The 12,100-nt window shown below is 40.6% G+C and overlaps 1 protein-coding gene across 2 annotated transcripts; it reads right to left on the bottom strand.

The window, feature by feature from the left end:
* Window positions 1-535: 535 nt before the first annotated feature.
* On the bottom strand, window positions 536-11,067 carry rbbp5 (retinoblastoma binding protein 5). Of its 2 annotated transcripts, none has more exons than XM_041960061.1 (14): window positions 10,931-11,067; window positions 9,566-9,591; window positions 9,175-9,347; window positions 8,655-8,795; window positions 8,317-8,479; window positions 7,807-7,916; window positions 7,518-7,637; window positions 7,045-7,198; window positions 6,822-6,893; window positions 6,481-6,598; window positions 6,204-6,273; window positions 5,405-5,640; window positions 4,459-4,680; window positions 536-931 (listed from the first exon to the last, which is right to left on the bottom strand). In XM_041960061.1, exons 1-14 carry the CDS (start codon window positions 10,947-10,949, stop codon window positions 876-878), a joined length of 1,680 nt encoding a protein of 559 aa, XP_041815995.1. In that variant the 5' UTR covers window positions 10,950-11,067; the 3' UTR covers window positions 536-875. The 2 variants fall into 2 exon arrangements, with proteins under 2 accessions (XP_041815995.1, XP_041816003.1); XM_041960069.1 differs by having other exon boundaries at window positions 536-928.
* Between the last annotated feature and the right edge of the window lie 1,033 nt (window positions 11,068-12,100).

Below are 12,100 nucleotides of genomic sequence, written 5' to 3'. Positions count from 1 at the left end.
TTTGTACTGTCACTCAAGTAATGTTTTGACTTTGCAACTTGTAACAGAGTATTTCTACTCTGTGATACTGGTACTCACACTTAAAGGATCTGATTACACTTCTTCCACCACTGTTAACGGTCACATATAATAATAATCATCGTAACATCAAACTATCAGTTTTATTTATATAATAATTGCAGTTGATTATTTAATGTACACTTCATGAACTGTTGACCAAACTGGTATCACAGTATTGGAGACTTGTGCAATCCATCATCTAGTGTTATTGAATTGTTGATTTGTTGAAACAGTGTGTAGATGCTTATTAACCTGCCCACCATTATTATATGTTTAGAAAGATTAATTATTGTTGTATTGTTACCAAAATGCTGACACAAAAAAGGGGCACAGGGGATTCCTCCGGTTTACCTCAAACTTCCCTCAGACCTAAGAGCTACTTTTAGCACTAAAATGTTTAGTGAACAGAAATCCATCATCTGTCAGGATCTACAGATTCAGTTCAGGCTTGCACACAGAACCACGCAGCAGCTGGTTATTTAAAAATCAGAATGTTTTAATACGTATAAAAAACAAGAAGAAAGACAACACACACACAAACTATCAGGATAGGCAATCTATACATGATGAATCCTACAAAGACAGAGGACATGTGATCTCTACTGTGAGGACTCGGCTGCTTCACGCCCTCTTGGTCAGCTCCCGCCAGTCACCTGGGCTGAAGAGTTTTCCTGTGACGCTGTGCTCTGGTCGGAAGAAGAAACAGCCTGCGCATCAAACAGGCTGCTCGCTCACACAGTCTGTACATGACATCAGGCTTTGTGTCTCTTTGTTTAAGCCTGTTGGTGATTCTCCACAACTGTACACAGCAGCGATCAGTCCATCCCTCCAATGTCATGTTGTTTGTACGACTGCGCGACCAGACTCCCTGCTGAGGAACACAGATACTGTCAGACAGACACATCATGGAGAATAAGACACTGCTTAGATTTACCACTGTCAATTCTCAAATACTAACTGGAACAACTGGCAGAATCTCGCTGTTAAGTCAGTATTAATAAAACTGAACACTTCCTGCAGATGTTTCAAACTGCCTTTAACATGAAACTAAGAAGATTAATATTGCAGTATGAAACATCTAATCCTTGATAGGATTATACAAATGATTCACACATATCTGTTCATTTGAAGCTCAGAGAGACCAGTGAGTGCTCCATATGCATTGGTTGTACTTTTAGCAATGCACTCCTGCACATAAAGGCTGATAAATGTTTCATACTTGACAAAGCAGTGTGTCTCAAATTTTGAGGGGGAATTCTTAATTTTCACTTCACACCTGCAAGGTTTAAGTGATAATCTCGAAGATTTTCATTTAAAGAAATGTCTGTTGAGTCATCATCTCTCGCTGCATGAGTTAACATAAAGGTGGCCACAGAGGAATGGCAGCTCATTGATAGAAGTATTGCAATATTTATATATTTGCAGAATGAAGAACTGGCTGTTTGTGGCAACATTCCCAGGAAAAATGTTGTATTAAGTTACTGCTAATGCAGTTGGTTCATACTTAAAATCTTTTAACTGGCAAAACACAAGTTGGCTTTTAGTAAGAAGCTTTGCACTCAACACTGTTGTTCATCAGAAATGCATCTACAAAACATGACAACTTTTTCATCAGTTTGAAATATTGCAGGGAGGAATGGAAGAAGAAGGAGCAGCCGCAGTGAGCTGATAGATAAAGAGCTGCAGGCGACAGGCTGCACACCTCCAACTTCTCAGCAAAGCATCAAACACAGTTTTGAAACTGTTTTACTGCTAATTCCAGAACTGTGCACACTAATAAGGCTGACTGTGATGCCAATATCTGTGCAGAAAAACACAGACATGGCTAGGTTTGGACAATTTTCATTGACCCAATGGCAAAAATATTACCAAAATGCACCTTACTAACTCATAAACTTTCTGTTTAACTATGTCCTTCAGTCTGCAGAGTAAGATAAGATAATGGGTGCTCCCAGAATGATGAAAAAGGCCACTTATTGCCTAACTTAATATGACAATCGTTTGTTTTGCTGTTCCCAGAATTCTGTGATCTCTAGTATTAAACAGCATTTGCTGTCACCCCCAGTAACTACAGGTGTCGCCAAATCAACCTGGACTGAAATCCTCGAGATTACCACTTTAATGTAGCTGTTAGGTTACAGAACTGATGGAAGTTCAAAGCAGAATGAGACATTAACACCGACAATATAAACATACACTGTCGCCCCACATCTCTGCCACACACACAGAAACAGAAAAGACAGGACCTGAGCAGCGCCGCTACAGACACACGTTCATGTCACATGACAAGCCCACGGAGCGAGGTGGGAGTGGGAGCAGGAGGGTCAAAGGCCAAGCAGGAAGTAGATGTAGACTAGTCAGCTAGCCCGCAGGGAAACAAGCTGCACCATCCCACCAATAGCCACGTCAACACCCATCTGCCAACTACAGTCCAACTTCAGCAAAGTTCAAATGATGGCAAATTAGTCAGTGAGGCTGAGGTTAGCAGAGGTAATACAGTCATAAAGCCACAGTCTGGGAGGGATGCAACTATGTCGGTACAAGAGGAATCACTGGTTGGTAACACAGTTCATTTGCAAATGACTGCAATCTGTTTTTATTTACGTTTATAGCGTGCCCAATTTTTTTGCAGAATCTGGGTCTTATTTTAGTAGAATAACAATTCCTCTTTCAGATCTGATGTTATTAAATACTTCTCTTATTGTAAACAATTCCCATGAAAAGCTTAAAACCAACAGTGAGCTGGTTTCTGACATCCCCCAGGGCCAAGCTCATTAATTTTGAAAAACAGCTAAAAATAAGTTTGTCATTTCATTTTTTAAAGACTCATTGATTTCCTGAAACAGCTGGTTACTGGTGCTTCTTCGCAAACGTTAGGAGGAAATTATTTTGGGGACTATTTCTAGTGGATCAGTGGACTATTTTCATACATTTGTGGTCTAGTGAGTATTTCCGGCAGCAGGATAGTGGATAAACTACAGTGTGTGTTCATGATAATGAAGAAACATGTTATCTACTTGGTGACAGTTGGGTTCATTGATGTGTTTTAATAGTTTTAAAGAACAATGGAGCTCTATGACACAGGAATAAGATATATCAGGCTTTGGATACACAAACTTCAAAGACTGGTATATCCTCTGATCGGTTTTAATGTGTCTGAGTGATTCTATGGGAGCGTCTCAACATTTTCACTGTGCTGAAGAGATGTTATTACTGCTGCAGGGGGCAAGTAAATCTGTCATATCCAGCTATTTCAGCATATTGTTTTGGTGGTTTAGAGCTTTTTGATTTAGCACTTAATTTAGTTACAACACCTGCTGTACGCCGCTCCGCTCTGTTTCGAGATGGCTGCTTGCATGTCTGATCGAGAACAGTCTGCAGAATTACTGTCTACACATTTTGCACTCCACTTTGTTCACTTATTTTAAGAACATATTTAGCCAAAAAGTTGAACTGCAAGATTCAGTTTTAGCCTGAAAGTTAAGCGGAAGAAACATCTGCAGCTGAAAGGTTGGTCCAGTTACATCACTGTAATTATAGAATTTAGCAAAGACAGAGCGGACAAGTCAATTCGACAGGTTGTTTCAGTACACAGAAATGCTAAAAATAGTGAGTTAACAAAAGGTATTTTCTAGAATTTAACCCTAATCACATGTGTCTCAGAGCCAACGACTGTAGAAGTCTAACGGCAAAAAAAGGAAAAAAGTAGAAAACACAATAATTCTCCTGCAGATTGGAAGACAATAACTGTATTTATCATGACGTTACCTTTAACACGATGACAATAAAAAATAGTATTTATTAATACTTAAATGTGATGTAAGTATGAACCCTGAGTTTTCACTGAGGTTTGGTATGTGTGAGGAAAAACTCAGAGAACAAGCAGAGAACTGTTCTTTAAAAATAATACATGAAAATTATTGCAAAAACATATTGCAATATACATATATTCTAAAGGCCATGTCGAAAACCTCTATACCCACAGTAATATGTACAGTTTATTAAAAAGGGCTTTAAGAGGCATGTTTTGCATTTCATCATTTCCTTGTTACATAGTAAGGGAAATGTAAAAACGGTAACTGTGATGTTACAGTTGATGTCTGTCATTGTTTACAGTCTGGACTAATAACAGATCTAATTTAATGAAATGCTGGACTGACACAGTGCAGAGTCTGTGTTCTGACCTCCAGACTGTGGCTTTACAGCAAGCGGGCCTCTGTCAGTGAGCTGGGGAATTGGGGGAAGGGGGGGTGTGTGTGTGGGGGGGGGGGTTCATGTGAGGTGGAAGCAATACAGGGGGGGGTGCCTTGGAGACAGGTGGTGTCAGTCAGACTAGCAGGGCTGCAGGACTAGCAGAGCTCCCAGACTCAGCAGCAGCAGGGGCGGTGGCGTGCTTACCTGTGGCCAGGCCCCCCTCTGCTCTGCCCTTCATCCCTCCTCCTCCTCCTCCTCCTGGGCCAGAGCTGCCCAGGGCCTCCACGGGGAAGGAGGGCCGTTCGCCCCTGTAGGGCTTGGGCCTGAAGGGGAAGTCTTTGTCTTTACCTTTGGAGCCTTTGGGCCGGCCTGCTGTCTTCTTCTTGGACTTGCCATCCCCTTTCACACCCAGTAGGGGGTGCACCTCTGGGAGAGAGAGAGGATGGACTCAGGGTCAAATTCAATGAAATTATCTGTGCCAAATATGCCTCACGTGCTAAATTCATTATAACGTACAGACAACAACGGAGTCATGTTGTGCTCACCACTCAGCTGCTCTCAGTTTTAAATTTTATTAATATTTTAATACTGTTCTCATTCACTGCATTTGTTTCTCCTTTGACAATATGTTGATCACATACAAACATTTACTCATCAGCACTCAACACACAGCAGAGCACAAAGTTAAGAGCTCACCAGAGTTTTCAAACTCATGTTGAGGGGAACGCAAATGAATGTAATGAATGTACCAAATCGTATACCATTCTACCTAGTATATACTGAAATGTTTCACTGGATATGAGACAACTTTGATGTGATGGTGACACTAGAGAAAAAGTCCACGAATGTCTTTCTTGGCAAGCAGAGTGGTGAGTATGACACAGCTCTTGTTGTTGTACTGATGGAATTAGTGCTGTGGAAGAATGCATTATACTGAATTTATCAAGGAGTAAGTGTAGATAAAAAAAAACAGCAAGGTATCTTATTAAAATATAACAGGGGGAAATTATAAATAAAGGCTCGTCTCTTTTACAAGGCTGTATCTTCTCTCCCGCAGTGAAGAAAACAAAAGCCATGGTCAGTCTCTGAAAATGCACCAGTATATAAACTTTGCATCTTTTGGGTGGATTTATTGTTGTGTTCCACTCACCGTCACTGGGCACCCCCTGCAGTTCGATGGTGGTGGTGCGAGCCTTCTTCTTGGCCGGGCCTCCTTCAGACGAAGGCTGCCTCTGTTTCTTGTCACCGCCGGCCAACGCGTCCTCTGGGGTGCCAGCCTGGACCGAGGTATCTGGTGGGGGGCCGAAGGGGTTTTCCTCTGGATCTTCCACCTCAGGGGCGATTGGCAGGTACAGCAGGGCCTTATAGTCCTCCAGCTCCTCATCGCTACAGGACACAAACACAGACAAGACCGTCAGTAGGTCAATATTTCAAATTTAAATGCATGAACAGAATCAGCCTCTCTATTGTGATATGGTCAGCTGATCCAGGTTTTACAGGCCATGCTTGCAAAACCTCTTTCAGATTTGATTTAAGCTTGAGGGGTAACATGACCACAGACATTGTGAAAGATCAGTTCAGACTTGTACCTTGTGGCTTTGCCATCTAATACCTTACAGGTAATTAAAGGAATAATCAAATTAATTCTAAAACAAACTGTGGGACGGTGCGGTGAGGCTAAAATCACAGTAATGTGAGTGAGCCGTTTATGATGTTTGTAAGAAATCTGGCAGTGTTTTGAGCAAGTTGGATTATATCTTAACAGTGATTGTGCAGATGAAATGCACAATTATGCTGGAAGTCAAGCATTTCTTAAGGAGTATATTGGAATTCAAGAATATTTCTAACCTTGAAAACAAAAAACGTTGTATGAAAACACATCAAGATGAATTGATCATCACAATGATGATCCTAAACGGTTTTCAGGATTCTGTATTATTGTTTCTCACCTGCTGCAAAAAGCAACTATAGGATCAACTGTGGTGACATCCACCTCTTCATCCTCTGCAGCATCTGCACCTGTAACATTAGCACAGGTTCATGTGTGAGACATCTGGTCGGTGCATGTGTCAGCAGAACAGGGGGTCAAACTTTGGTCAACAGCTGTCACACTGATGGGGTTCATGCAAATTAACGTAATATGTACTTAAGTGTAACTTGTAAAATAATGATTGCTGTCTTAACAACCTTCCTTAACAACCCTTAGTGGGTGTGTGTGTGGTCTACCTGTCTGCTCAGGTTCACTCTTGTCTTCATCCTCGATATCGAATTCGGACTCTCGCTCCTCATACTCCACATTCTCATCCAGCTCTTTGAAGTCTGGAGCAAAAGCACTCCAGTTTTCCTGCGGACACAACCAGCAGTCACATATCGATCACATCATTTTACATCAACTCAGCAGGTAGTTGTACTTCATCAAAGGCCAAAATTCAACATATTTGTCCATAATATTGCACATGGAGCTTAAGTTTTAGTATCGGAAACATGAGTGACTGATACTAAAAGTTAATAACCTGTCAACATGTTCATTCATGTACATGCTGCCTTTACTGTCATTGTCTACTTACCACTTGGTTCTGAGCCCAGATGGACACCACTCCACTGGAGATTGAGGCAATAATCGGACGGACAGGATGCCACTGGACAAAGGTAAACGGTAAGATCGGTAAATTATCCAATAGTTAACACATCTCTCAATTTAATTTAAAATACATCCACTGAAGTGTTGTCTCAATGTTTAAACTTCTAAAGTGTTCTGCTGGGTCAGAATCTCAGTTCTGACATCCTTACAGCAACATCCAGCAGGAGCTCTCCTCTGGTTCCATGCAGGATCTTCACCAGGTTGCCGATGCTCTTCTCCCAAATGTAGAGGGCATGCTGCCTGGCTGAACCAGCCACAATGTATTCTCCATCGCCGGAAAAACAGCATCGCTTCCACGGAGTCCTAAACAAAGAAAACACAACAGAGGACATGAACAAACGATCAGAGACACAGACAGATGCAGCACTACAAAATGTAACACTGTCCCAGCAAGTGTTAGCCTTAGAAACTTTGATTTGCAAGAGCTTGCAATTCCCCCCACCAGCAGGTTTTACACAATCACAATGTGAAGACAAGAAGCTTGCCAAGTCTGTCACTGTAATTTCCCATACGAACATATTTTAATTCAGCCACACCTTTAGCAGCCAAATTAAAATAAACAACCTGACATTTATCCCCAACAGCATGTCCTATGCTGTAGTCCTGTGCTGACATACTGTACCTGTTGACCAGGTCCTGTAGTTTCTGCATTGGTTCAGGTTCTCCGTCTCGCCCACAGGTCAGTATCTCCCTGCCATCATATACCCTGATGATCCGGTCTGCTGTGTTTATGAGGAAGCAACTGTCAAGAAAACAGTGGTAGAATTAGAAACAGGGAAAAAGAAAGTACAGGAAGAGCACAGGAAGGAGAACCCTGATATGGACTAGAGCCTAACATTAAAGGCGTAGATCATCCAGACCATGGTGTTCATTCAGGTTTAGATACAGAAAAAACTCCTGTTGCCTCTCACCTGCCCTTGCGTGCAAATTCAATTGATTTGATGGCAGTGGTGTTGCTGGTACCAGTTGTAACTCTGAAGGAAGCCACCAACTCCTGAGTGTTTGTGTTCAACACCAGGATCTGCAACAACAGACAGAGGGAGACATGATGGTGAAGGAAAGCAGCAAAAATACTGGATGTCATTCATAAACCAAAAGAACAGTTTTGAGTGTAAAATGCGAGTTGGTAAAAATGAGAAATTATCAAAAATTCAAACTTTAAGTAACTGATTCTCTTATTTAGTCTGATTAAAGTACTACAATACAGGTAAAAACAGGTGGAGTTTTTGAGGAGAAGTGTAGCCTGCATTCATACCTGTGGGGCACCACAATGACAGAACGTTTTTAATCCTACGCATAAACCTTTACTTGCTTTAGGTATTTTTCTATACAGATTAATATTTACTTGTGCTATCTTGAAGGGCAGTGATGTAATAAAAAGGTGCACAGTGGATTAGGTTTTGTATGACATAGACACTGACCTTTCCTTTGGCATTGCCAGTGTAGATATATTCCCCCCGCCTGTCAAAGGCCGCCACCACATTCAGATCTGAGTCGTCATCCACTGGCAGGACAACATGTTTGGAGTCTGACAAAGTCAGCAGGACCGGGGCAGACTTCATGGGACACACCAGCACCTTGTCCCTAAAACACAACCATAGTTTGTTGTTAGTACAAAAAAGTAAAGAATATTACCTTATCAAGACAAATTAAGCAGACAAAACCCCATAATGTGACACTTTACGTGGCATATCTGACCAACAGCTGAACCTCAGAACACATCAGGAGTAACAAGTACAGATGAGATGAGGTCACTCACATGTCTCTGGGGTGGCACTGTAGTTTCAGGATGGGTGAGGGGAAACGGAACCTCTGGTCACAGTCTCCTGTCAGGACATCCCACTGCGAGACAATGTTGTCTGTGGAGGCGCTCACCAGCTTGTGGCCATCTCGACTCCAGCTGCACACACACACAAACAAACAAATAGCATGCTTTAATTCATCATTAAGAAGTTATTTATGGTGTTGTACTCAGCTTCTCACATAAAAAGAGACAGAACTAGTTGTGTGAAGAAAGAAAAACGAGAGCTTGGTAGGGCAGGTCAAACCTGCAAGTTCAAATAAATTCAGTGTGGAAAGAGATCTTTTGACAACAACCTGGAAAAGCACACACATTATTTTCACCCAAAAAGCATCTTAAAAAACTAGACATCTTAGTCTGCATGTAGTCTAAGCTGAAGCAAACAAGGCAGGTAAAAGGTAGATGTGTCTGAGTGTTTTAGTGTATACAATGGGACACTAATGAGCACACATACTGCATTATGTGTGATGTGTCTCACCATAAAGAGCAGACTGGGTGGATGTGTGCGCTGATGATTTTGGCGATGCCTCGCGTGAGGAAGTCCCAGATGACGATGCGGCCGTCGTTGCAGCCCACGGCCAGCAGGGTGCCCCAGCGGTTGAAGGTGCATGTGAGAGCCATGCTGATACAGTCCAGAGTGCCATCTGCCTCCTAACAACACACACACACACACACACACACACACACACACAATGAAACACAACTAGAGAGTTTGCATCACCATTGAAGCAATCTGGGAATAGATTCACATAATGATTTATGCCAAAAGATCAAAAGATGAAAGTCCATGTGTATTGGTGTTTGCAATGCATAAATATTTACTGGGACATCTTTAAGGTTCTTGTGTACATTAAGAGCTGGTGGCTTACCTCTGGATAGTTCTGCCCGAACGATTCTAGGAGAGAAATAACAAAATAGAGTGTATGAGAAACACTTCTCAATGAAGAAATATTCATACATGTCGTATGTAGTGACTGTAGGCTCAGAAACACAACACAACCTTTCACTAATCGTTATTTAATTCTAATTAACAGTACAAATATTTTGTGTGGTACAGTAGAGTATTTGGAACTTGAAAGAACAGTACAGTCAAGGATTTATTCCATGAGGAATATATTCAGAAATCAATAACAAAGATAACTTTTATCAATCTGAGATTTAAGACAAATATACACAACAAATACATTAACAAAAAAGATGGAGAATATCTGAGTATATGCAAACACTTAAGACAAGAATTCACCAGATAGAATCAAATAATGTAGTTTCATTCAAAAAGTCTGAGTTGGTAATATATAAGAAAGAACTCACTCACTCACTCATGAGTGAAAGTCAGAAAGGAAAAGCAAAAATGTAAAACGGGTGTGAAGAAGGTACTAGACATACTAAGAGCTCTAGCATGGTTTACAATCAAATTTCACATTTCACTTCATTTTGATGTAGTTTAGCTAAAAAACCACAGTACTTGTCAAACCTGGACTAAATTAAAGAGTAATCTAAACTGACTGCTTAAAACACCAATTCAGATACTATTCAATTTCTGTAAAAAGAAATTTCACATATCACAGATCTTCCTCCATTCAGACTTTTATTAACCAACTGTAGATATATATTTAGACGTATCAAACCTGGACTAGATTAGCGTGAAAACTCTGAAGACTGTTTAAAACGTCTCAATATAATTTGCGAAATCTTCAATCTATCTGTGAAAACAGAATAAATGTATAGTAACGTTACAGTACAGTCTTCCTGGTTTGTAACGTTACTCCCTGTCATACGGACAAGCTGTCATTTTTTTGTTTCCCCGTGGTCCTCATAACGTTAAGACCTATCAGTTCGTAGGCTCTGTGCAATATATACTGTACATAATATACATACGGTGAAATGAGGAGAAGTTCTCTCCTGTAAAGAAACACTTAATTAAAATAACGTTACAACAGTAAATGTATTGGGGCTAACGTTAGCTAACAGTCACTATGTGTGCTTCCCTATCTATAACCAGATTTTACATACAGTCTCGGACGATAACTTAGCAACCAATTTAAGATGAGAAGTTTAACCGAACTTAACAGTGCGATTCTAATCATTAATATTATTTTTATTTTGACTCGTATCGCTTGCTGTTAACATGCTAGGCTAACATACAATGCTAACCATAACAAGTGGCTACATGCCGTTAGCAACGTGCAAAAAGTCAGGGGAATTAAAAACAAAGAAACATTTTGGTTAATTACCGAGCAGTTCGAGATTCATTGTTGGACGACCGATGATATAAATTTCCTTAACGACTTGATTTCACGGAATATTTCACTAAATTTCAGTCGTATTTACTACTGCTACGACTGCCTGACTGGCGCCGATACTCCAGTGAGGACCCCAAACAATGCAACGTAGATAATGCCTGAACTAAATAAAAGGTGTAGTGTCGCCACCTACTATTCTGGAGTAAGCAAGACCGGGTAACTTCTAAAAAGAAGGAGGCATGAACACACATGAATTCTGTTCATTAATCCCGCTTTCTCTTTATGATACAACTAAACTAAAGGTGAAAAATTGTTTTTAACCGAATTATTCAAATCTCCGCTTCCTGACTTGCCTCTCTGTATCTCTCTTTGAAGGATATTCTTGACACTGATAATACCTAAAATACTGACAATTCTCACACATACCCGTTATTACGTATGTTTTATTCAGTTCTATGTGATCTCAACCTTGTTCCGATGCTTTCCCCTGTGGTGTTTCTTCATACTGATTTCCATTGATGGAAAAAAGAATCTGTTAGATGTAATTCTGCATTCAAATTTTAACTGAAGTAAATGTAGTATTACTAGTATTAGCATTAAAATATATTTAAAGTACCAAGTTGCACATATTGTCACATTTTAGAATAATGTATATTGTGGCATTGCATTATAATTATTGATGCAATAATGCATAGATCAGTTTAATGCTGCACTTGGTACAGGTCGAGCTCATTTTAAGAGGTCCAACAGCATATTTTACTGGTTACCTAACATTTGTGGTACAGGTGGCAAGTCTATCCTATCCTGTTGTGAGTGAATGACAGATGCTGCCAACATCACCATGCAGAACTTGACCCTTGACTTTTACCCATACACTATCTTTAACTTTATGGTTTTAATCTGCATGTGACGCTACAGTGAGAAACACGTCAGTATACATGTGAGTCTCTGTTTGAAACTACATCTTACAGAAACATTCACAGTTGTGTCACTTAGAGACTTTCTACACAACCCTTCACTTTCAAACAACCAGTTGTGGCTGCTGGTGATGCAGAATCTGGAGCTGGATCCGGAGCTGGAGCTGCAGTAACCGCCCACAAGCGACTTCCTGTATTCATAATAAAAGCCCAAAATAAAAATTAGCTTAAGGTGATGACAACA

Source organism: Chelmon rostratus, chromosome 2, assembly GCF_017976325.1.
Source record: "Chelmon rostratus isolate fCheRos1 chromosome 2, fCheRos1.pri, whole genome shotgun sequence".
In the NCBI taxonomy this organism is placed as follows: domain Eukaryota; kingdom Metazoa; phylum Chordata; class Actinopteri; order Chaetodontiformes; family Chaetodontidae; genus Chelmon; species Chelmon rostratus.
This window is presented reverse-complemented; position numbering and strand designations above follow the sequence as displayed.